Source organism: Vipera berus, assembly GCF_964194415.1.
Source record: "Vipera berus genome assembly, chromosome: 13".
Taxonomy (NCBI): Eukaryota; Metazoa; Chordata; class Lepidosauria; order Squamata; family Viperidae; genus Vipera; species Vipera berus.
Window position 1 is genome coordinate 595,970 of NC_138216.1, and position 25,785 is coordinate 621,754.

At 49.3% G+C, this 25,785-nt stretch overlaps 2 protein-coding genes across 4 annotated transcripts; one reads left to right on the top strand and one right to left on the bottom strand.

The window, feature by feature from the left end:
• Nucleotides 1-218: 218 nt before the first annotated feature.
• NUBP1 (NUBP iron-sulfur cluster assembly factor 1, cytosolic) lies at nt 219-4,226 on the bottom strand. 3 transcript variants are annotated; one of them, XM_081337881.1, is made up of 11 exons: nt 4,152-4,226; nt 3,881-3,985; nt 3,485-3,618; nt 3,085-3,153; nt 2,598-2,630; nt 2,160-2,250; nt 1,727-1,881; nt 1,168-1,278; nt 892-994; nt 579-662; nt 219-355 (listed from the first exon to the last, which is right to left on the bottom strand). In XM_081337881.1, exons 1-11 carry the CDS (start codon nt 4,192-4,194, stop codon nt 303-305), a joined length of 981 nt encoding a protein of 326 aa, XP_081194007.1. In that variant the 5' UTR covers nt 4,195-4,226; the 3' UTR covers nt 219-302. The 3 variants fall into 3 exon arrangements, 1 of the variants encoding a protein (XP_081194007.1); XR_014027758.1 differs by having other exon boundaries at nt 579-994; XR_014027759.1 differs by lacking the exons at nt 3,881-3,985; nt 4,152-4,226 and adding an exon at nt 3,783-3,800 and having other exon boundaries at nt 579-994.
• Nucleotides 4,227-4,382: 156 nt separating this feature from the next.
• On the top strand, nt 4,383-16,923 carry TEKT5 (tektin 5). Its single transcript, XM_081337838.1, has 7 exons — nt 4,383-5,361; nt 6,821-6,904; nt 8,071-8,141; nt 8,696-8,839; nt 9,381-9,603; nt 15,641-15,795; nt 16,368-16,923. The coding sequence occupies exons 1-7, from the start codon at nt 4,795-4,797 to the stop codon at nt 16,582-16,584; spliced, it is 1,461 nt and encodes a 486-aa protein (XP_081193964.1). The 5' UTR covers nt 4,383-4,794; the 3' UTR covers nt 16,585-16,923.
• Nucleotides 16,924-25,785: the final 8,862 nt, after the last annotated feature.

A 25,785-nucleotide genomic window follows, 5' to 3' on the forward strand; every position in this document is an offset into this window, starting at 1 on the left:
AACTGATTTTAAATAAATCTCAAACAGAGAAAGGCTTACGTTTTTCTCAATAGAAGCAACTTCTGCACTTGTCTCCAGTGGCTGATTTCACTAGTGAGGATAATTATTAAGGGAATTTATCAAATCACGATAAGCAGATCTGCTTCTAGGAACAAAACACAGCCTGTTTTGGAAAATTCAGAAAGACTTTCCTCAGAAAAGCATCTCTGATTGGCAAGTATTATTCAAAGGTATTTATTTGCATGTACATGTTTGTGCATCTATACAGATATACGCACAAAAGATCCACATTTATCTGCTACTCAAATCATGTCTTCTTCCTGTGGGGAGTTCTGGTTACAGTAGTCCTGGATTCCTGCAAAAAGACCCAAAGTAAGAACGGGACTCAAGATCCGTGATGCTTCCCTCTCTGGCTGCCTTCCAGCCAGAGGTGTGAAGGCCACAACGTGGCACTTGGGTGGCCTGGAAGGCCACTACTACTCAAAGGAGTGGTCTGTGGCTGAAAATGTCTACGTGACCACAGAGATTTGCTCTCCAAAACCATGTAAAAAAAGGAAGCCCCCAAAGGCTGAACTCACTTTGGATAATGTTCCCGAAAGACAGTGTGGCTGGAGAATGTGGTGCTTCGGCTAAGAAAGAGTGGCCTCTGTCACAACTTTTTCCTGCTCGAGGAAAGGGGAAGATGCAAATTCAGTGAAATGGCCCAAAAAGAGAAATGCAAGCGTCTCTGCCCAGTCCCCCACCAGGATGCCTCATCCGCTTTGAGGAACAGAGACTGTCGCTGCCAATCTGCTCTATTTGGCAGCCAGTTGGAAGAAACATTCAATCTTCTGAATTTCACCAAAGCTCCTGGGCATTTGAGAAAAAAAACGCACCAATAGGTCACCTTACCTATTTGAGGGTCGAGAGGCATTTTTCCCAGGAGAGGCACGTTTAAGGTGCGGCACATCATCTCTGCACCCCCCGTGCTGGGAGGAAATATTTGGGACTCTTTCTGTAAAAGGGGAAACTGTCACACAGGCTCCGAGATGCACCAGAAAGGAGAAGGCTGGATGTCTGTGCCACAGAGAGGCCTCTTCCGCTGCAGTCCAGAGCAGGGAAGCTGAACTGGCAGCCAACTTCGAGGAGGAAGTTGCTTAAAAGCGATTAAAAGAGATGTAACGATACCTTACATTTTGGGCATATGAAGCCGCTCATATTTTCCACCACTCCAATGACAGGCAGCTTCACCTTATGACAGAAGCTGATCTCTTTCCGAACATCCTGAAGCGCCACTTCCTATGTGAAAGGGAAACGTTCTAGCTGAAACCGAATTCAGATCTCCCGCGATAAAGAACCGCCCTTGGAGAGAAAAAGTGGCCCAGCGACCCCGCAAGCACTGCCGGGGGAACCCACACCTGGATACCTCCCTGCCTCCTCTTCTGCTCTTCCCCTTCTCATGTGACCTCCTCTCCCAAAGCCGCTCCCAAGGTTGTTTCTGCAATTCTGGCCCTTTCTACCCGTTCTCCTTCGAAACCGGTTCATTCAGATCCTGCTCCAATTGTGCTTCCCACTTACCTTTAAGGAAAAAATAGGTAAACCCCCCCCGGGGGGGTTAATCAGAAGGTTGTGCTGATTAAAGTAAAGGCTTATTTCCTGCAGTAGGCATCTGGCAGTGCTCGCCTGCAGGTTGACAGCCCAACCAAAGGGCGGCTTTAGTTCCGTTAACTGGAGTTCCGTATCTCACCTGTGGGGTGGTGATGATCACAGCCCCATCGACTCCGGCACTACTGAGAAACTGGACTATGGATATATGTTCATCTGATGTTCCTGGAGGGGTATCTACAATCAGGTAGTCAATTTCACCCCAATCCACGTCCCGAAGAAACTGCTTAATCATCCCTAATAATTAAAAAAAAGGGAGAAACTGGGTGCTGGGGGGGGGCCTAAAAAACATCCCAATCGCCCGCATCAAATGTATCTTTGTGCTGCAATGTATTTTTCTTAATATATTTTCACATGGCCATCAGACAAAAATAATTATCAACTAGTTATCAAGCTCTGTAATTAGTTAGTTTAATTTTAACTAAACTTGTGGAAGTTCCAGAAGTAGAGAAGCAACTGCCATCCAAATGTAAATCAGCAGCTCGCATCGTCTGCAGGGACCAAGAGACACAAACCATTTTTTTTCGGTCCTCTCCAAATAACGGCATCATCAGGGCTGCTCAGCAGAAAACCCACTGACATCACACCCAGGTTTTCTTCAACATACTAGAAGACAGAAGCACACACACAACTTACAAAACAAAAAACTACAAATTTATTATTTCTGTGTATGAAGCAGCTATAGCCTTATCACTCCTAGAGTTCACACAGAGATCAAGTATCTCTGTATCTAGGCCAAACTTTTTCAGAAACTAAATAAATCTGTAGTCAGTAAATTACATAATATAGGGGACTTATAGCACCAAAATAGGGGAATATGGGGGAGGCCATGTAATGCTTGCTTTTTTTATTATTGAAGTGTAGTTCATAATTTCTTGTGACTGGAAATGGCAATCAGCAGAAAAGACCAGAGTTCTCATACAGTTTATTAAGAAGCAGCAGCAGCAACTCACCACTGGAGACCAGCCTGATCCACTTTGATGAACCTGAAAAGAAGATTTCAAAATGTTAATACGTACATAACACCCAGCATCACAATTTGTTATTGCTCTAAATTTGTAATTCAAAGTGACAGGTGATCTATGGTGATAATATCCATGTAATTAGAAAAAAATCAGTACATAAATACTCCCAAGGCTAGATATTGGCAAGAGATTGACAATCAACAAGTATCACCCCAATCAGGGAGAGGAGCTGGGCACCCTATTTTAGAAACATGTAAGTTTGCTACAACAGAATTTTCTGTTCTGGGATAGATCTTTTAAGTACATCTTATTATTAGATTCCAAAAGGCCAGTGCCCACTTTGCAGAACCACTAAACCAAAAATAATTACTTTTATCTAGAAAGCTGCATTTTAAAAAGGGCTGCCGGGCAGAAGCACTGACATCCTGAATCAGAGAGCAACACAAAGAACCGTTTCTGACATACAAAGCCACACCTGTTCTCCCTCAAGGCCCATGATTTTTGGGATGGATGGTCCACAAATGTCAATGTCCAACACAGCAACCTGGAGTGGGAAGAGATCATCAGGATTTGTAATTTTACTTTCAAAGATAACACAAAAATATGTATGGGATTATTGCAACCCTTTCACTGATCAGAGAGATGGCTCCAGGAAGAGACATAATAAAACAATTATTGCTTTATTTAAGAACTCAGAAAAGCAGATTAAAAACAGCTTTCCATTATTGCTCCTATTCGCCATCAAGCAATATTATTTATGTGTGGTCTTCCTCAGGAAGCCATCGTGAGAAATTGCTTGCTCCTTTTCATCTCCGTTGTCAGGCCACTGTTACAACAACCTCTGTGACGTGAAACGTTATACAGAAGACCCTCACCTGTGTAGTGTCATCCGCTGCAAATCCGTGGGCCAAGAGAGCGGTGAATGTGCTCTTACCCACACCTCCTTTCCCAGAGAGCACCAGCAGCTTGTGCTTGACAGTTTTCATTTTTTCCTTAATTTCCTCAATGGCTTCATGGAGGAGAAAACAACAGAAAAAGCTTTAATAAATAAAAAAATATTTGTATCCGAAGATGGAGGGAGTCGGGTACGATAAGGAACGTGGCCTTCCTCTCATGACTGAGCGGCCCAGCAACAGGCCTACCCCCCCAGCCTGCCATTAAGTCCCAGCCCACCTACAGTCGAAGGGAAATGCAAAAAAGCATTCCGAGAAGCCCGCAAGCTGCCCTCAGAGGCTTCCTCTCGTTTTTCCACGCTCCACGGCATACCGCACCTGGGTCGGGCCCAGCAAGCTGCCCCGAGGAACACAAGCCCTGGTTGGGGCATCCCTGGCAAGCGTCGGCCTTGCCTGCTTCATTGCTGCCGGTGCCCGGACAGTCTGCAGGGATGCGAAAAAGGGGGACATTCACACTGGAGGAAGACGAGGAGCCGCAGGCTGGACACCTAGCGTCTTTTTAGTAGGCCGGCCCCCGCGTCGGCCAGGCCAGGACGGACGTGGGGAGGGGCTGCGGCCCGGCGACCCTCACCTCCCCCCCCCCGCTCACCGTGAGGCCGGCCGTTGAGGGAAGACTCGCTCCCCTCGGCCATCGCGGCGCCACTGCCGGAAGAAGCGCGGCACTTCCGGCCGAAGGAGGGACGCCAAAACGGCTCCGCCGCGGCGCACCGAAAGGATCCCTCCCCCGGGAAAAGGGAACGGGCGATGCAGTTCCGGTTGGGACCGGAGGGAGGCTGCGGGGCCGAGCCGCGGGGGGTGGGGGTGGGGAAGCCGGCCCCTCTTTTCCGGCCTTGATCCGGCCCGACAGCTGGGGAGAGCGCGCCCCCTCAGCGCCCCCAGTTCTTTGGCTTGGGGTCACTCGGGGGCAGCGAAGGTGGCGGCTGAGGCCTGACACCCCCCCCCCCCATGAATGGACTTCATCTCCCAGAATTCCCCAGCCAGCATGCCAACTGGGGAATTCTGGGGGTTAAAATCCTCCCATCCTTAGATTGCCCAGCCTGAGAAAGCCTGGCTCAGGGCAAGCAGGGAGGCATTTTAAGCAGGCAGGGCAGGCCCTTTTGTGACACCAGCGCCAAGTCACAGTGCCAGGACTGGGCTGCAGGGGCAGAGGCACCCCACTCCCCCACTAGGGCTGCTGAATTGCCTTTGGGCTTTGGGCTGCCAGGGTGGTTGGTGACTACCTGCGGCATTTGATGGAATTCCTGGGCACCACCCAGACGGCCAGCTACTGCGGACCGAAGAAGAGCTGCCTGCTGCCGGAGGTGACCCCCACCAGCCTCAGCCATGACAGCTACCAAGCTTATTACCTGCCAGGCTATCGCTACCTGAATTCATGGAGGCCCAGCCTCTTCTACAAGGTCTCTGCTTTCCGACCCAACGATGAGGGGGGCGGTCGCCTCAGTGCCCCATTGCGTCCCCCAACCATCCTGCCCTCGGTGAGGTCGTCCCTCTACGCCCGCTACAGTCCCCACGATTGGTACAAAGCCAACACCGTGCAGATCAAAGGGTCGGAGGCCTACCGGCACTGGGCCGGGCGGCTGAACGCAGACAGTGCGCGGCTCATGCAAGACAAGGACCAGCTGACTCGGCATCAGCAGGAAGATTCTGGGAAAAACCTCGGACAGAGGCTGGCGGACATAGATTTCTGGCGGTCCGAGCTGACCTATGAGCTTGAGCGGCTGCTTCATGATACTCGTGCACTGGACACGGCCAAACGGCGGCTGGAGTGTGCGGCTGATGAAGCCCAGGGGCCTTTACAGGCAAGTGGGGCACTCCCAATGCTGTCAGGCTGCTGTTAATGTGGGGTGCTGGAGAACTAAGTTCTATAACATTCTCTTGCTGTAACACTGCAGCATCTTTTGAATGGCAGGCAAGCCCTTGGATGGATAGCAACATGCTTTTTATTATTAAGCTAGCCCTAAACTAGGCCATCCACAGCTTGCAAAGTGACAAGCAAGATAAAACGACCTGTGCTCTCTGCCAAAGGTGGTCTGCAGTGGAGGTACAGAGAAACACTTCCAAATTATAGATTCCGCCCTAGAAAAGGTCTCTCTGGCATTTGCTTCTTTGAAGATCTCAGAAGAAATTAAAAATGCTTAGGCAGATTGCTTCAGAAATGGCAATTCTTCTCTTTGTGTTGAAGGCCAGAACAGCAATTTCTTTCGAGCTCAGAAAGGAGGAGGAATCTGTGCCGAAGCTCTGGAAGCAGTGAGGTCTTCTCTGCTGGTGGCAGCACCAGCCTGACCTTGTCGTAAAAGCTAAGCGAGGTTGTGCCCGGTTGGAAAACAAGTCATTGGGAGTCAAAAAGGCTTTGGCTTCTCTCTCCGATCCAAGCACCGGAGACAGACTCCTTGTGTGTCCAGTCACACTTGGCCAATAAAGAATTCTATCTAGTCAGAATCCAGGCTGTATAATTTTATATCAGTTTATGTTTCTGAATGTAAGTAGGCAGAAGTGCTCCTATGGAGCCTTTTGGAAGCTTTGTCCGTGTGCCCAAGAATTATTTCTGTAATGTTAATGATGTTGTTGGTGCCTTCTCACAAAATATCAGTTGTAGAAGAAAATGGTGAGAATTCCACTTTCTTAAGTGAATATAGTGTAAAAAAGCACCAGGATTCAGAGAATGAAAGGTTTTTTTAAAAAAAGTGTTATGCAGCCGCTAGAGAAGTTAAATGCGCTGCCCATGTCAGCTTTGCTGTGAGATTAAAACTGGCCATTAGGTGGCATGTTAGCTTTTCTCTTCAAATCTGTTCAGGACATAACATTGTTGACCCCAAAGCAGCCATAGCCAAAGTTGGCTTGAGGCAGGAGCTTCTCATCCTCTTCACCCACCCCACTCTGCCCCCTTGGTCATCTTTGCTCATCCATTGGAATGGGGGAGGGGACATGCTAGAGCTACCAGATTTTTGTCGCCAAAATCCAGACAACCACTAGACGACAGCAAAGAGATTTTTTAAAAAAACTTTAGTCGCCCCCATCCCCCCACCCCAAGTTTGCTGCCCAGATACTACAGCAGCAGTCCATGCTGGTCCCCTCTGCATCCAGCACAATTCCATTTTATCTTCTTGTAGCTACCGGTATTAGGCTAGAAAAAGAACATGGGCTGTGAGGAAGGCAGGCCGATCAACCTATCGGTTTGGAAAAATGAAAGCAAAATTCCCAGCATCAAAAGCTTGTAATTGGGAGTGTTACTAACCGATTTGTCTGGATTGCTTGTAGGTGGCCTTGGAATGCTTGTACAATCGGGAGAAACGGATGGGAATTGACTTGGTCCACGATCACGTGGAAAAGAATCTCATACAGGTATTGTAAAATGGTTTATAAGCAGTTGCCAAAAGGTAGCATTTAAATGGTGAGTTCTTGTTTTCCTGCTCTTCCTGTCCTCGGGGTTTGCTCATGGAAAGATAAGCTGACCGGAAGTCATTCAGAGCAAGAGCGAATATCCTGTCAGCTTGTTTGAAGACATCTGGTTGCATGCCAGGAAGAGGAATTTTTTTCATTTTCTGAATGCAGGAACTTTTCCTATAAAGAAAAGTTGCACTAAGGTAACATTAGTCCAGTTGGATGACTATGGAAAAGACCTTGGGAGACGGGGCGAAGAGAGGCTGCCTAGGGAACGGTCCAGTCCAGGAAGAGGCAGCAGAGCCCACAGCTGGAGAGCGGGCAGGGCGAGAGGCTCAGGAGGGGCCCTGCCTAGCTTCACAGGCTGGGAGGGGGATGGCGGGACTGGCAAAATTCTGCCAGTGTGGCTTTGCAGGTAAAGTAGAATGAGCTTGGTGGTGTTTCCTGTCTGGTCTACTTAGTAAGGCTGACGACTTATTTAAAATTCACCAATTTCAAGAGGGCGAGAATTAGCCTGCAGCTGCTTTCCCACATTTAGGCTGTGTTGAACTTCAGCTGCCATCATTCCCAGCCACTGAGAGGCACTGAGAGATAATAACTCACAGCAATTCTATGTATGTTTCCATTTAGCTGTGTGTCTCCTATGTTCAGTAATATCTGTAACGCATGATGAAACTTTTGTCTCAGTTCAGAGTTAAACAACTCTCCAGACTCCTGGTGTGTTCTGGGGCAGGTATCTCAATCTGGAGTCTCCCTTAAAACAACTGATAAGGTCCACGTTAATTTAAGATTCCTGCTGTTAAAAATGAATGAGAATCACAATTCCCAGCAGGCAATTGCATATAAATGTAACACAAGGATCTTTTTGCATTTTAAATAAACCAGATGTTCTTCCCATGTCTGCATATGTCCTGGAGGGAGGCCAGCACAACCCTCTCCGGAGCTGCTGCTAAAATTACACGGATGTCTCTGTCATGTCACCAGGCATCAAAATATCACCAAGGCCTTTAATTCTCTGTTATCGTTTATTTCCCTTTCCTGGGCCTTCGCAAGGACAGAGTCCTCTGCAAAATGCCTTTCCCTTGACTTTTGTAGAATCTCTGACCAGTGGGTATTTTTTATTCCAGGAGGTTGATTTGATCAGGGCGTGCCAAGAGAAGATGAGAAAGCTCGCAGAAAGAATCGACCAGCAGATTAAGTAAGCTTTGAAGCAAGCAAGCAAGCTGCTATTTAAAGGGGGATGATGAGTTGGTCTGATTGATTGATGCTGGGGATGATGCAAGGGCTGCAGCTGTTCAAGGTCTTTAGGATGGGCAAGGCCTTGGGCAGCTCTCAGTCGTAAGAACTGTCCAACTGGAGAGCACCCAGGTGGCAAACCAGCCTTCATGGGCAAGAAGTGAAAGAAAGGGCAGCAGCTAAAGGAGTGAGATTGTTTGACCACCATCAACCCCCCCCCCCACACACATGTTTTACTTTGAATGTCACAGTAGGCAGAAATTCAACAGGTAGTGCTAACAGAACTCCTTTGTCTTTTGTCTTACCGAAAGGAATGTGTGATAATCAGGAACTCAGTAAACACACGAAGGGTTTCTTGTCAATTACAGTCTTGTAAAAGTGACAAAAGTATAGGATAACGTTCATGACTTTTTTTTTACAATTTGGTAATGTGGAGAAATTTTAATGGGTGTTCCTTCACTCCTTTAAATAATATTGGGAGAGAAAAAAAGGTAACCACATAAATCTTTGTCCCAGCCTTAACAGAGATGCTCAACATGCGCTGGAGAGGGATCTCGGTGATAAAAGTTCAGCTCATTTTATTGATGAGAAATGCTATAATTTGAGGAATACTTCGGACAGCATCAACTACTACCATGGAATTGAGAAAATCGATGGGACGTAAGTAGAGGACTATTCCCTCATGGTCATTTAGGTAGTAGCTAAATGAATGCGAGTACAAGGAAAAGCTGACATCACTGAGTGCTTTGCCTTACAGGAAGAAACAAGGGAGGAAAAAAACCTTAAAACATTTTTCCTAGACTGAAATCATATTAAACTATCGACATCAACCTGAGATTGGTCCTCAACAATTTTAACTGGTTCTTATGTTATCCCAAAGGTGCTTTCTCACAAGGCAGCTGGACTGTGGCCTGGGTGACTGAGAACCTCCATGGGCGTGGTTCTTAATGTTCCGCATTAGAGAGGTCCTCTTCTCCGTTGTGTACACGCAGCTACACACACTCACCAGTTGTCTCTGTTTTCTCCTCTGAGACGTTTTTCACCGTTCCACACACAGCAGGGAGAGAAATGGCCGCTTTGCCTTTAATGGAACACTGTATGTGCCGTACTGTTCCTTCCTCTTATTAGCACCGTGTCCCCCATAGCTTGAAGTAATAGATTCCTTTCATTATCCAAAGCGACTCTGGTTCTTACCTTGCAGAGTCTCAGTCCCTGAAACGTGGGCAAAGTTTAGTGATGACAACATCCGGTATTCCCAGAATGCCCGAGCCAACTCGGCCATACTCTGCGAGGAAGCAAACCACATCCTGGAAGTCACTTCGGATGATATGTGGAAGCAGTGGACTGACAGCAACCTGGCCTTTACCTCTCGCATCTCGGAAATTGCAGATGCCAAGAATCAGCTGCAAGCACAGCTGGCGAAGGTAGGACAGTCTGGGCAGCATCCGATTGGCTCTGGGCTGGCAGAATCTCTCCCATTCATACATTTGTGTTCAGAAAAACTGTTGGAGTCTCTAGAGCAGGGGTCTCCAACCTTGGCAATTTTATGACTTGTGGACTGTGGATCGCTGGCTGAGGTATTCTGGGAGTTGAAGCCCAGAAGTGGTAAAGCTGCCACGATCGGCGACCCTGCTCTAGATAATAACAGAAGAACAGAGTTGGAAGGGGCCTTGGGGGTCGTCTACTCCAACCCACTGCTCAAGCTGGAGACCCTGTGCCAAGACCCGTCTCTAAACGTTCTGCTGCTGGAAATAGCAAACTGAAGCAACGTGTCCCTTAGGACAGGCCGTCCTCCTCTTAACGGCCACATTTGGGACCGGGATTTCTGTTGCTAAGTGATTCACAGCCTCTACTTCAATGACTGTCTGATGGGACGCTGTACAGAACGGTTGTTGAGGGCAAATGTGGAGGCTGTCGGAGTTGGCAAGTCAGGGACTCCCTGTTTCGTGAAGCGTGCTGACCTGTGCTTTTTTGCTCGGGAAAAAGTCAAGAGCGCCATCGGTCTGCTCTGCCCACACTGCATTGTGACGTCACCCAACTGGAGACAACCCAGCAACGCGAGAGAGGAAGGCTTTGTGGGGAAACAATTGGGGAACCTCACAAAAGCGCTGGGCAATGTGGGCAGGCAGGCTTGGCATGAATAAGTTTCTTGTTCCAATCTTTTGCACGGCAGGAGAACAGTCACAAGCACGGAGATGAATTATTGCTTTCAGCGAAACCTTTGTCAGTTCCCCCCCCCAATAACTTCTATAATAAATCTAGGCCTGTTTGAATTCAGATTAAACCAGTATAGTTAGGCAGAGCGGGAACACCCGTTTTTTACATCGCTTCTGTGCCACATTAAAGAGAGGCTGAAATGTTTTTAGGGATGTCTTCCATAGATTGAGTCCCTGGTGTTTCATGTGTCATGGGACAAGAGATGGTAGCATTTCATAGACGCAGGAGAATTGAAAGCAACCCTTAATCCTATAAAAAAGGAACAACGTGAGGCCCTCTTCCTTTGCTCGTGATGGAGCCAGAAGGGAACTTCACTGAATAGCTAAGGATGCCAGTGAGCTAATTTGTGTTTATTTTCTGGAACAGGAGGGTATCTTTTGAAGAGCTGTAGAAATTAATCTACAGCCACTTCTGAACTTTTTTTTTGTTGCACTGATTTCTGATCCTTCAAATACAGCTCTTCAATGACATCACCTGCTCATAAGATTACACCCTTCTAAATGATGTGAATTATTTTGCATTGTGAATGTTATATGTAGTCATTAGGTGTAGTTACGTTCACATTGCTGTTAGGCAGGAAGGCTGACCAGGCTGCAAATACACATCCACTCCCTTCCTGCTTTTCCTTAATTCTATTTTTTAAAATAGAAAGCAACAGAATATGACTCCAAATCATACCTATCGTAACACTTTCTGCTGAGGTTTAAAAGTGGCTGAATGTTTGGTTTGGATTCTGAGATCACCTTTCAGATGCTAAATGGGGAAGAGAATTGTCAACTGCTTGTCAGTTATTCTGTTTCTTGGCATGAAATTCAGCGGGGAATGTTTCTCCCCCAAAAGAGAAGCAAACAAAGCAGAGCAAGAAGAAGCAAAGTACCGTATATACTTGAGTATAAGCCGACTCGAGTATAAGCCGACACCCCCAATTTCACCCCCAAAAACTGGGAAAAGTTGTTGACTCGAGTATAAGCCGATCCGCCGTTCTGCAAGCCTCCGCCGCCGGCGGAGGCTGGATCCGCGCTCTGCAAGCCTCTGCCGCCAGCAGAGGCTCGATCCGCCATTTTGCAAGCCTGAATACACAGGAATACCCTGTGTGGCCGCGGCTCTCGGGGAAGCCCTGGCTGTCCGCTTCCTTGCTCCACGCTGCCATTCGGGGCCCGCGCGTTCCCCGGGCAAATCGCGGCGCCCAGCAGGCGAGGAAACACGCCCGCTCCAGTCGCCCCCCCTTCCCTCAGGAGACACGAAGCAAGTGACCGCCCGGAGCTTACCGAGGACTTGTGCGCGGCCGAGGCTTCGGTGCTTCCAGGATCGCGCGCACCTCTCCCAAGCCGCCGCCGTCCGGAGACCTGCCGAAGTTTGGGGAGGTTTGGGGAGGTGTGCGCGCACCTCCCCAAACCTCCCCAAACGTCGGCAGGTCTCCGTTCCTCCGCGCAGACCTGCCGACGTTTGGGGAGGTTTGGGCGCCTCCCCAAACCTCCCCAAACGTCGGCAGGTCTCTGTTCCTCCTGCCGACGTTTGGGGAGGTTTGGGCACCTCCCCAAACCTCCCCAGGTCTCCGTTCCTCCGCGGAGACCTGCCGACGTTTGGGGAGGTTTGGGCGCCTCCCCAAACCTCCCCAGGTCTCCGTTCCTCCTGCCGACGTTTGGGGAGGTTTGGGCGCCTCCCCAAACCTCCCCAGGTCTCCGTTCCTCCGCGCAGACCTGCCGACGTTTGGGGAGGTTTGGGCGCCTCCCCAAACCTCCCCAAACGTCGGCAGGTCTCCGTTCCTCCTGCCGACGTTTGGGGAGGTTTGGGCACCTCCCCAAACCTCCCCAAACGTCGGCAGGTCTGCGCGGAGGAACGGAGACCTGGGGAGGTTTGGGGAGGCGCCCAAACCTCCCCAAACGTCGGCAGGAGGAACGGAGACCTGGGGAGGTTTGGGGAGGCGCCCAAACCTCCCCAAACGTCGGCAGGTCTGCGCGGAGGAACGGAGACCTGGGGAGGTTTGGGGAGGTGCCCAAACCTCCCCAAACGTCGTCAGGAGGAACGGAGACCTGGGGAGGTTTGGGGAGGCGCCCAAACCTCCCCAAACGTCGGCAGGTCTGCGCGGAGGAACGGAGACCTGGGGAGGTTTGGGGAGGTGCCCAAACCTCCCCAAACGTCGGCAGGAGGAACGGAGACCTGGGGAGGTTTGGGGAGGCGCCCAAACCTCCCCAAACGTCAGCAGGTCTGCGCGGAGGAACGGAGACCTGGGGAGGTTTGGGGAGGTGCCCAAACCTCCCCAAACGTCGGCAGGAGGAACGGAGACCTGGGGAGGTTTGGGGAGGCGCCCAAACCTCCCCAAACGTCGGCAGGAGGAACGGAGACCTGGGGAGGTTTGGGGAGGCGCCCAAACCTCCCCAAACGTCGGCAGGTCTGCGTGGAGGAACGGAGACCTGGGGAGGTTTGGGGAGGTGCCCAAACCTCCCCAAACGTCGGCAGGAGGAACGGAGACCTGGGGAGGTTTGGGGAGGCGCCCAAACCTCCCCAAACGTCGGCAGGTCTGCGCGGAGGAACGGAGACCTGGGGAGGTTTGGGGAGGTGCCCAAACCTCCCCAAACGTCGGCAGGAGGAACGGAGACCTGGGGAGGTTTGGGGAGGCGCCCAAACCTCCCCAAACGTCGGCAGGTCTGCGCGGAGGAACGGAGACCTGGGGAGGTTTGGGGAGGTGCCCAAACCTCCCCAAACGTCGGCAGGAGGAACGGAGACCTGCCGACGTTTGGGGAGGTTTGGGGAGGCGCCCAAACCTCCCCAAACGTCGGCAGGTCTGCGCGGAGGAACGGAGACCTGGGGAGGTTTGGGGAGGCGCCCAAACCTCCCCAAACGTCGGCAGGAGGAACGGAGACCTGCCGACGTTTGGGGAGGTTTGGGGAGGCGCCCAAACCTCCCCAAACGTCGGCAGGTCTGCGCGGAGGAACGGAGACCTGGGGAGGTGCCCAAACCTCCCCAAACGTCGGCAGGAGGAACGGAGACCTGCCGACGTTTGGGGAGGCGCCCAAACCTCCCCAAACGTCGGCAGGTCTGCGCGGAGGAACGGAAACCTGGGGAGGTTTGGGGAGGCGCCCAAACCTCCCCAAACGTCGGCAGGAGGAACGGAGACCTGCCGACGTTTGGGGAGGTTTGGGGAGGCGCCCAAACCTCCCCAAACGTCGGCAGGAGGAACGGAGACCTGCCGACGTTTGGGGAGGTTTGGGGAGGTGCGCGCGCACCTCCCCAAACCTCCCCAAACTTCGGCAGGTCTCGGACGGCGGTGGCTTGGGAGAGGTGCGCGCGATCCCGGAAGCACCAAAGCCTCGGCCGCGCACAAGTCCTCGGTAAGTTTTTTTGTTGACTGGAGTATAAGCCGAAGTGGAATTTTTCAGCCCAAAAAGTGGGCTGAAAAATTCGGCTTATACTCAAGTATATACGGTAATAAACAAGCCAGGCTGGATCTGGCTTTGTTCTTGGTCCTCTTCCTAGGCTGAGGCTTAAGTATGGGAGCAGCCCCCCCCCCCGCTTGGCACCCCCGCCCTCTTTGCATCTCCACTGGAGGAGATTAGATTTCTTCTTTGGAGGGCTTTAGTTTTTCTTAGGTATCTGGGCTTAGGAGGAAGTGTTGGGACTCCTGGCCCACCCTTGCTGGGTATGCTTATTGTTCTGAGATCCGACTGGGAAAGTTAGAAGCTCATCCTTTTTAATGACTCACGAAACACCCAAAAGAAGAGAACCAGATATTCATGTCACCACTTGGTTCAAGGGAGGTGCTGTGTTGGAAGAGGGGGCAGGACTGCAATCTTTGATGCCTTCTGGATGATGACCACGTTCTTTTGTGCCAATTTGGGGCCAGTATTAATTTATAGAGAGGCAACGTATCTCATTATTCTTGGAAAAAAAGTTCTTCATCTTAGTTTAGGCCCTGGCAGTAAAGGCCCCAGCTCTCCAAGCAGGCTGGGGGTGAAGCAAAGCATAGAAACATGGAGGATCTTGACCACCTTATATGCACTTCCTGTGTTCCAGTTGCTACAAATCCGTGAAAGAATCTTGAATCTCAGCCACAAAGTTGTTTACATACTAAGTTTATTTTGCTTGATGTATGCACAGATATTTCAGCCACGTTACTCACTTTAACTGAGAGAGATCAAAATGTACTCATCCAGATTTATTTTCAGCCCAGCTCCACAACGGCAAGTGTAGTGCTAAATTTTCCAGACCAATTAGCACAATATTTTTGGCCTGCTTGCCTTACTGGGAGGTTTGACTATTTTGCCTGGGGCCGTAGGACAAAGCTAAAAAGGGACCTGAACAAAAACTAAATGGATTGCAATTAAAATCAGTGTTGATCAATTAATCACAGTGCATTTAATTATTTTCTCCTTCTGGCAAGTTAAAAATTGCAATTCAATATCACACGTTCAGGGTCTTCCCAGGTTTTAAGTTATGTATTCCCTGATTAATAAATGAAATTTTTTTAAAAGAGGAAAAGTTGCCTTTGAGTGACGTTTGAGCCCTAGCCACTCCCTGGCTGTGTGCGTTTTGGGGTGTAGTTTCCAGGTTGTTTTTGTAGAAACAATGTGGAAGTGCAAAAATTTTTGCTGACCCACAGCTGGCCTGAAAGCCAGCATTATCCTCATCAGAATGGGCCAGATCCTGGGCCCAGAATTCTCCAACAGTCTCTTGTGTGATGAACTGCAGGAAGGGTCGAGCAGATAATGCAAAACTGGACAGAATAGCTGATACTGTTTTAAAAAAAAGCGATTGCTTAGGACAGCCACGTTAAGATACCTAGCCTTTGTCTCCCAGAATTCCCCGGGCAATGATAGAAGCCATTCAGAGTTCATTACTTATGAAAGAGAAATCAGATGCGGAGGTACAGGGTGCAGAATACCATTTGGATATGTGTAGGAAAGACATTTTGTACTTGATCACAAGCTGAAAATAAGTCAAACTATTATAAAGTCAGAGTCAAAGATGTGAAGCTGCATCCACAGTCATACAGCTGGGAGCTAATAGGTTTGGCCAGCACTCACTCTGTGGACTGTGTTTCGTTTCCAGCTCCACCTTTTAAGGAAGGTTGGATGAAACTAAAATGGGTGGAATTCTGTGATTTTGGATATTTGCAGATGACAATATCCCGGAGGATTTTCCCATTCTGGTGTGCAGTGTTTCCATTCTTTGCAGAAGAGGGTTAGGAAGCTGGCAGGCGTTTTTCTTTTCAAAACTCTCACGGATTTTTACTTCCCCTTTCAGACTCTTCAAGAAATCTTCCAGACAGAGAACACCATCATGTTACTGGAAAGAGCCATCATGGCCAAAGAGTGTCCGTTGAAGGTGGCCCAGACCCGTCTGGAAGCGAGGACCCGGCGGCCAAACATGGAGCTGTGCCGGGACGTCCCCCAGTTCAAGTGAGTGCTGCGGCGCTTGCCACTCTGCATCCTTTGGCGGTGTTCACCTCAGCCCTGAAAGACGCTGCTGCTTTAAAGGAGGACGGCGGGTGGGCTGCGTTGCCTCTCCGGCTCAGGCGGTTTTCACAGCTTCTGAAGCCGGCTTTGGGCCCTGCCGGCTGGTGCTCCTGGTCCCTTTCCGCCTCTGGGCTTTGGTTCCGGGCGCCGGAGGCTTCCCTGTGAGCAGCGGGGGAGGGGGGGGGAGAGTAAATGCAGGATTTAGGCAGAGGCAGCCGGCAGGAGGCTCCGCTGCTTCTGCTAGAGCAGAAAGGGGAGGGAATCCTCCAGCCTTGCAAGTGCTTCAAGGCTTCTCTTTATTGCTGTTAGTCCTGGCTAATTGGTGAATACCTTTTTAAGCACCTAGAATTTGATCAGGTTATGAAAGAAGCAAAACAGAGGCAGGTCTCCGTGTGCTTCATGCCCAGCTTTCCACGCTGGCTTTCCACGCGGCTTTCCACGCTGCTTGCCCAGGACCAAGCAGCGTCCCAGGGAGGCCCAGCGGCCCTAACCCCTTTCTTTCCCTTCCCTTTCAGGCTGGTGAACGAAGTGTTCACCATCGACGATACCCTCCAGACCCTGAAGTTGCGCTTGCGTGAAGCCCAGGATACGCTCCAGCTGCTGATCCTCAACAAGTCGAAACTGGAGCACGACCTGATGGTGAAGGCCAACAGCCTGTTTATCGACAAGGAGAAGTGCATGGGGATGCGGAAAACCTTCCCCAGCACGCCTCGCCTGGTCGGCTACACCTGAGGTTGCAACAGCCGCATTTCGTGCTCCTATCAATCTGACATAAAAGATTGAAAACCTTGGGAGACATTTCTGCGCGTTTATTTTTTTGTAGCAAACGGAAGAAGGAGAAAGAAAAATTAAAAAATCCCGCAAAAATAAACGTAACAAAAACAAAATCAGAACAAGGTCACCGCTTTTCTTGCCTGCAGAAAGTGTGAGATGGACCTCTTCCTATGGGAGGAAGGCCTTTGGCTGGGCGCTCTGGAGACGTCCCAAGAGGGCCAACCTTAGAGCAGACATGAGCCAAATCCGGAAGAGGGCCTGGTCCTGGCCCCCGCAGAGTTACTCTGTCCCCCCTGCTTAGCCCCAAGGAGGCCCCAGCGCTGAGTCCACCCACTGAACCTGGAGATCTGGCAGCCTGTGTGGTGAGAGGATGCGACACCGTACAAATGTGTCCTTAGACAGGCACAGAGTGGACAAATCCCCCTGCAAGAATAGGCTTTCCTGCTGATCTGCTTGGGCCAGGAGACTCTAGCCTGCCGAAGGGCAAAGCGTTGTAGGTGTGAATGCGCCACGTAAGTAGCTAACATTCATCCTAATTATTCCACCGGTGACCTATGTGTCTGCCGTACAAAGGAGAGAAAACGGTCAGATTCAAGGATCTTACAAGGTTTGCAAAAGGGAGAATATAACGCACATCATAGAAAATAACTCATCCTCCCCAGCTCTGCTTTTTATAGATTACAGTTCACAGGGTAGGGAGCCAAGGGTGCAAGCAACTAAGCCGCGATGATCATGCTGGTATTTGCTGACAGGGAATGAATGCACGATCAAATAATTGTTTCCTCCCCTTCCAGTTCAAAAGAGTTCCGCTTCCACTGCCCAGGCTTCTGCTCCAGGCACCTCTATAACTTTCCTTCCACTTCTAAAACATTCAAATTTCTGGACAAGGATGTGTAGTCAGCATCCGTTCGCGTTCTCATACTGTAGAGGCCAGAAGGCAATTCATCCGAAGGAAAAGGGGCCTCTGTGAAGTCAGCTTCCTGCCTTTCCCCCTCCGCGGGACGACTGCAGGAGACCTTGGCAGGCTGAGAGTTGTTTCAGAGAGTGGACGTTGAGCTCAGCTTTGGGAGAATGTCTAGTTGGGAAAGGGATGTTGTTTGGACTGTTTTCTGAGAGAGAATCGGCATTCCCCCGGAAGCCTCGGGCCAGCCTGCTGAGAGAGCAGGAATGGTTTGTTCCTATAGCTCAAAGGCGAGATCTCTTGGCATCCGGGTTTTCTAAATGAAGAGGGAAGGTAGTAGAATTGCTGTTGCGATGTGCGTCTCATTCTCCCCACAACACTGGCACTGGAAGAGTACAACTGAGTTGTTACATTCTGAACCACCTAGCTGGTAATTGTTACAGTTTTATTTATCACTAAAATCATACCTCGTTCTCGTAATTATAAGCTGTGTGGATTGAGTGTAGCAAAGGCATGCATATGCATGGGTTTAATTACCTTTATAACCAGGGGATATCTACATTTAATTACAGGTAACTTGTGGGGCCTGGATATTAAGTAGCTCCTCAGCACTTCTGTTTGCTGCAACTAATCCTTTGACCCATATGGATTTACCTAAAACGGCACCATCGTGATTTAATTTTCTTATTTTCCTTCAAAATGTGGCTTCTTCCATAATCCAGCCACATTCTGTTCCCCCGCCCTTTGCAACGTCATGCTCGAGTTGAAAACCAAATGGCATTTTGTTCCGTCTTCTGGGTTGTGCTCAAGGAGTTGCCTCTTAGCTGCGCTTCCGGGTTTCCTTCCTTGAGTTTCTCTGCTGTTATTCAAGAGGAGGTAGAGGATTATGGGTTGGTTGGTATCCCGGGGATGGGGGGGAGACAGATGCAAGGCTAGGTGGTTGGACTCTGTTCTCTGTTAATGAGAAAGCAAATTGGCTTCCAATTAATACCTCCAGATCCTTCTAGGATCCAGATGTAGCAAATTGTGCAAAGACCTTTCCTTGCTTTTGAGAATATTTCTAAGCCAGAGGCCTTCCGTTGCAAACGGGTCCTTCCTCCTGCGTCCGGCCACCTAAGCCTAGAGATTCTTCCATTCCGTGTGTCCCCCCGTAGCTGTTTAGGGCTGGTGCAAGGAAGAGGGGGGGAAAGGAGGCACAAGCGAGGTGGGTGGAGAGGCTTTGCCAGGGCTGCAAAATGTCATCTGGCGTCCAACGGCCTGGCCGTTTGGACAATGCAGATCTCTGGCCGCTGCGTGTGCCAGTGGCCAAGTACGCAGAGGAGTACTGCTGGTGGGCATGTTCAGTGAAGAATGAGCGCCTGTTCTGAGGGAAAGAGTCCAGCTCTTCCCTCCAACCTAAGCAAGAGGGTTTGCTTGGGCTTTTGAAAAGCCTAAAGGCTGTGGGGTTGGGAAAGCCTCAGTTATTGGCTGCAGTCTAGAGGGAGCACATTTTGCCCAGGATGTTCTGAGATCCCTCCCTTGGCTGCTCCAATCCGCCTTTTTCCCACCTTCCGCTTCCGTTCTTTCCGCCCTCCTCTCTCCCCTCAAAATGCACAGCCGGAAGTTAACCATCGGATTGTGATGCACGTTTTCTGCCCTGTTCAGGGAGCCAGCTGGCAGAATAGCCGTGCGATTTCCCCCTGGCGCGGCTTGTTGGCCACACCAGCTGGAAGTGGTGTGATGGACCTTGCACAGATTTGGGGAAGGGAAGTCGCACCCTACAAGTCCCTTGGGGACCTTGAATAAAGCGATCCTTGGAGCTTCACGAGGCAGGTGACAGGTGGCTAAACGATAGAATTGTCCCACTGACAAGGACATCTTTAAAGAGGAGGAAATGAATTCCTGGGTGATGGTTAATCGTGTGGGCTTTTTTGTTATTTTTAATATCTCAAGAGCTACAGTGGCTCAAGAGAATTTTCTTGGAGGGAAAAGATTTTCAGCGTGTCTGTCAGAAAGCAAATGCCCCTCAACACAAAAGGACTAACTTTTGAGTATACGCCCTTTCTGTTAGTTTCATTCACAACCTCCTCCAAGGACGGTTTCCCTTTTAGCATCTGAATTGCAGGCTAACTCTACCGACTGCTGAGAGTTCGATCCTGACCGGCTCAAGGTTGACTCAGCTGTCCATCCTTCCAAGGTCAGTAAAAGGAGGTTCCGGATTGTTGGGGCCAATAATGCTGACTCTACAACTTAGAGAGACTTAGGGACTCTGCTGCGTAGAGAGTGCTGTAAAGCACTACGAAGCAGTCTATAAGCCTATTGCTATTGTTATTCTCTTGGGGGACGTTGATGCCACCCTTTGCTGGGCCCAGGATCCCTGCAGATGCTCTTGGGTGACAAGGACAGGGGTCTTCCCCAGGAAGCAGCAGGCCCCCTCACCTGGTCTCCAGACGCTCCGTAGAACAGGATCCCAGGGCAGGGAAGGTGGGAAAGTTGAAAAAAAAACGTTTTTGGGAAGGAGGCGATAGGACAACAATCTCTCTACTGTTGTTGAGAAGATTGTCTCCGTGTGAACTGCAGCGTGTTGAGCTCTCAGCTGGAGGACATTCTTATCGCAGCGTTACGTCCAATGCGGCCAGGGGGTTTGGAGGTGGGAACGCACCCCTTCCCTGGCCAGGGAAGTTTTTTCTAGGAGCCAGGGGTGCATCTCTGCCTTTACTATATTCTCCAAAGGCTTAGGCATTGCCCCATACTTTCATTACTTTCATTACTTTTTGTTGGGCCTTGTCGAATGGGTCAGTGCCTGGTCTTTAATCTTGGCTTCTGGGGTTTCATTAAGCACTTTAATTGTGGTCTCGGCTGCTTCGCAACTTTCATCTGTGCAATGAAATGGGGAGCCCAAACACTTACCTAAATAAGCATTTACCTTTTGTTTACCATGCCGGCGTAAGAGATTGGTTGTTGTTTTTTTTAATTGAAGAAGCTGGCAACCTTAGGGAACAAACTCACAAAGGCAAGTTAATTATACACGCCCCAAAATGCTGCAAGCAGCATAGCTTTCCTTCTTAAAAGACCAAAATATTCCGGTGTGTGCTTGGTGAACGATGGCAAAAGTGACAGCTGCTGTGAAAATATGAATAATAAGAGCCTGGGAACAGCACTTAGGGAGACCAGGATGACCTTGATTTATTTTTAATGCCTCCCTCTCCAGTAACACAAGAACAGTGAGTTCACTTTTAATAAATGGGGCCCTTCCTCCCGGGGCGGGGCGAGGGGGGGGGCGACAAGATCTGGCTTGGAATGCAGAAATGGCCCCTTTTTGTTCACCCCAGAGATTTTGAAATAGCTCTGTGCTGCGTACCCCACTTCCGGAGATGAGTAACCATTCCAGTAACTGGCAGAGATGCCCTAAAGCCGGTTTTGTTGCAGGAATCTCCTTAATGAGAAGAGAAAGTTTCACCAACTCCTTCGTGGTTTGCCCAGAAGGCAGGGTGGAGCCAGCTTTGGAAGGTGAGGCAAATTCTTTCTCCACCTCCCTAATTTTGTTCAAAAGAAGAAAATAAATAAATAAAGGGGATCACTGTAGCAGAGCAAGCATATTCAGTGGCAAGATTCTTAATGGTTAATTAAGAACTGTCTCTGTTCCCAGTTGCTTTGGTGAGAGTTTTGTGTTGATGCTTCCTGAAAGTTACAAGAAACTAGAAGACTTCAAATACAAGCCAGGTCTTCTGTGTGGAGAGCTGGACATATTGGGAAGATCTTTACGTGCCCCCCTCCCCCAAATATTCAAATGGGCTTAGAAAATAACTGCTTCTCTACTGCTTCATAATGCGAGTCTGCATGATTTGTTCTACAATTGATGCAAATCGGTAGACTATTTCCAAAGGCAAAATTGTTAGCCTGTAGGCCAGGGAGTCTCCTAGGGAGAAAAAAATGGCCAGATGGTGGGATGGCTGCAGCAGGACTGCTTCTTGATCAGAAGCATAAGTGGGAGAGGGGTCTTCAGTGAGGAGGAGGAAAAAGGACCCACAGAGGCACCCCACACCTTCTTTACAGCTGGAGGGACTGTGAGTGCCCTCCAAAAACCTGTTTCTGCCCTGGCCAAGCAGGTTTGGGCCTCTGGAAGAGAATGCGATGAGTCAGTCAAGGAATTGCGGAGTGTCAGGTTGATCTGTGTGCTTCCAAGTCAGCCAGGGAGCTCTGGAGCTTTGCTTAACCCAGTGCAATCAGCACCGTACAGGAAGAGCCACGAGACTTTTGCAATAAGTTGAAAAGCTGAAATCCGCATAAGATCTCTGAGGATCTCTTGGCCAAAGCCTTCAGCATCTCCCTGGTGAAAATAAATCGTCTTTGTTGATGGGCAGCTGCTTTGATACACCTCTGACTAGAGAGGAGCTTCAAAGTAGATCCCTTCCTTTGCCTGCAGGAATCCCCCCTCTAATCCCCAAGGCTTCCAAGTGTACTTGCATGAAATTCCTGCAGATCCTGACTCGGGAGGCCTATCTTAGCTCAAGCTGGCAGGTCCTGTTTGCTAACATCTCGCTGGTGAAAGCCGGGACACGCTTCCACACCCAGTAGGGATTCCCTGCTGCCGAATCTGGGATGAAAACTCTTCCCTGGGCCTCCATTGTGCCTCACCTGCTTGCCGCTGACCTAAAACCCGGAAGTGGATTCGTCCTTTTGATTAGCAGGGGAGGTAAATGGCTGTTGGTGCACTTTGTCCTGTGCCTGTTTGTGTGTTTGCTTTTAAAACTAGCATGCTGGAAAGACAAAGCCTCAACCTCTGCTTCCCCTGCGGTTCCATTGTCTCTGTGTAAATAAAGATGCTGGTGGGAGGGGCGCGGTCTAAAGTGAAGCTGTGGGAGGGGCGTGGTCCAAAGAAGTTTTGGGGGTCATGACAGACGTGCTCCAAAAGCTTTGGAGTGTTAAGATTGGTGATTAAATTTTTAAATTAGAATGTCAATGGATTAAATTTATCATAGAGGAGAAAGAAAGTTTTTTTTAATATTTAACACAATTTAAGATTGATGTTATTTGCTTGTTAGAAAAGTATATTAGGGTTATGGACTAAAAGTATGTGTTGAACTAAGAATGGGTATGCAAGCTCCTAATTAACAACAAGTTGTCTAATAGACTGCTTAAACCTTTTTTTTTTACTCTTTTTATTTGAACTCAAGGATGATTTGGAACTGCGAGACATTTGGCGTGATACATGCAAGAATTATTTTTGATCATAGTTTAGTTTGGTTGGAGATTATTAAGGTTAATAGAGATAGGCGCTTTTGGCGCGTAACTGAGAATTTGTTTAGAAATTAGAGAAAGGTTGGAGAATGTAAATAGTAGGTGAAAGTTTTTTTTTCTTTTTTTTTGAAATTAATATGAATAAGGACTGGGATTAAGAAAATCTATTCTGAGTAAAGCTCTTTTTCTGTTTTCCTCTTTTTCTTTTTTACTTTATTTGTAATATTAATATTGTTTGTATTCATTTTACATGAGCTAGAGGGAGATAGAATTAATAGTTTATTGCTGATAACATAGGGGTGCTTATGTTTGTTTTTTGATTTTATACCCTGTATTTAGCTCTGGGAAGTCGGGGGGGGGAGGAGGGAATGGGGGAGAGGGATAGGGAGGGTTGGGTGGGGGTGGGGGAGGGGGGATTAAAGTCAAAATGTATTGTAAAACTTTTTAAATAAAAAAAAAGATGCTGGATGGCTGCGGGAAGGATAAAGGCAAGTTAGAGCAGTAGGGGACAACTGGAGGGGGCTCGAGAGGGTGACGGGACCACTCTGGAACAGTCCCCTATGAACATCACTGTGAGAAGCTGGAAGAGACTTTGCAGGTCTTCTAGTCCAACCCTCTGCTCAAACAGGAAACCCTGTATCGTTTCAGACAAACAGTTGCCCAGTCTCTTCTTAAAAACCTCCGGTGATGGAGCACCCACAATTTCTGGAGGCAAGCTGTTCCAGTGATTAATTGTTCTCACTATTAAGAAATTTCTCCTTAGTTCTAAGTTAGCTTTCCTCCTTGATCAGTTTCCATCCGTTGCTTCTTGTCCTGCCTTCAGGTGCTTTGGAGGATAAGTGGAACCCCCCCCTCTTCTTTGTGGCAGCCTCTCAAATATTAGAAGACTGCTATCATGTCCGCCCTGGTCCTTCTCTTCGTTAGACTAGACATACCCAATTCCTCCACAAGACTCACAATGTGCTGCCAAGAGTCCCAAATGAGTTTTCCACCCCTGCTGAAAAATAATTCCGCAGTTGGTCGCCATCCAGATCAATGTGGGCTGCAGCCCAACCAATCAAAGATACCAGGAGATCTTTGGTGGGTTTAAGGAGATGAAGTTCAGCACACCTGAAGACGGGAGAAGCCGACTTAGGTTTCCCAGAGAATGAATGGTTGTATGGCCCTTCCCATCACGAGCCCAAACGTTTTTGTCTCGCCCACCACACTCCAGCTGTGTGAAAAATAAATCCTTTGCACCTCCTTCCTCTCCCCGACCCCCCGGCTCAATCAGCCCCACCCAAATCTTTCATTCTTTCTTTTCTCAGATTAATCCTGTCCCGGCCCAGGCATGTCTCTGTTGATTTTTAGTGTACTTCTGCATTGAGCGTGTTCCTAGGCATGCTCCGGAATAAAGAACACGGAACCCAGGAGAGGCAAAAAGAAAAAAGAAATTGAGTAAAGCTTGTAAGCCGCCCTGAGTCTTCGGAGAAGGGCGAGATATAAATGGAATTAAAAAAAAAAGTTAAGCAACAGCAGGTTGCCTACAAATCCTTCTGCACCCCACGAGAGAGAACGAAAGAGAGCAGAGACTGCACGTGCTAATATATAAATCCAATATTAGCAATAGTGACTAATTTAAATAAGCCTCACTCAACACAGTTGTCTATGACAAACTACAGTCAATGCCAATTTTAAGGTTCTGGTTTTAACCCTGGAAGTCCTAATTGGGTTATTTTGTACTCCATTCAGAGAAGGCTTCCCACTGGGTCAGCCCCACGTTTGCTAAGATAGAGCGGGGCAGCGCAGCTCTAAGCTGTGTCCATGGATTATTTCCTTGTAGAAAAAGAGTGCTCATTCCCAGCATCGCTAGGAAGATGCAGGATACGATTTCAAAACATTGGATAGTTGCACATTTCTTTGCTGCAGGAAAAATGCAAAGCTGGTGCTCAGTTTTATTTTTAGATTTGTATCTTGCTGCAAGCAGAACAAACAGTAATTTTGTGGTTAACTGTTTTATCCTTTGATCTCCTTTATCTAATATTTTTGCTCTGCAACGCCGATGTCTAGGCAAGTTGGGGAAGTGCCTCCATCTTCTTAGGGGTGCTGCAGCGGGAAGTTGGGGCAATGGTGGGACGGTCGCTCTCACAATCGTTTTGGTACGTTGACCTGGAAGGCTGACCTGGAGCTGGCAGGGAGGGCCCCCCCCCCGCGGGCCTGGCCTTCCCTCTCCCAGGAAAGAGCCCCGTGCTGCCCTCAGATAAGCCATTATCTGCTCCACTGGCTACCTGCCTTTCTGCCCCAACAGCACCCTCCCTCCCTGGGGCTGGCAAAGGAAGGAGGGAACTTGCTCCTCCCCAGTTATGCCCATCCATCGTTGAAGGGCGAGGGTTGCCCTGCAGGCTTGATCCGCCTTGCAGATCTGGGCCGGAGGAAGCTGGACACCCGGCCTCGTCCTTCCTTTGCTGCCATTAATGGTGCTCTGGATGGCCGCCTGGAAGGGAGCCCAAAGCTCTCCATGGCTTCCCCCAGCTTGGCCTCCTGCAGGGACACGGCTGCCGTCCCGCCGATCCCCAGCAGGGACTGGGTTGTGCCGGGGGGCCCTCCTGGCAGGCTCTTGGGCCAGTCGAGAAGCTGGAGAGCTTCTGCTGGTGCCTGGGGGTCTTGCACGGCCACCATCCAGCCCAGTGAGAAATTTGTTACGTGACTTTTGTCCCATTTTATGACTTTTCATTTTTTAAGTGAATCACTGCAGTGGTTAAATTAGTAACACGGTTCTTTTATGTGAATGCGGCTTCCCCATTAACTTTGCTTGTCAGAAGTCGCAAAAGGGGATCACGAGTGTGAGCCAGTGGTCAAGCATCTGAATGTAAATCGGGCGACCGTGGGGAGGCTGCAGCGGTCTCAAGTGTGAAAAATGGCCGTAAGTCACTTTTTTCACTGCCGTTGTAACTTTGAGAGGTCACTAAGCGAACTGTTGTCAGTCGGGGCTTCCCGTATAACAGCGCAGAAAGCCAGCATTGAGGGAGGGCTGGGCCGCCCCCCCCGTCACACAGACG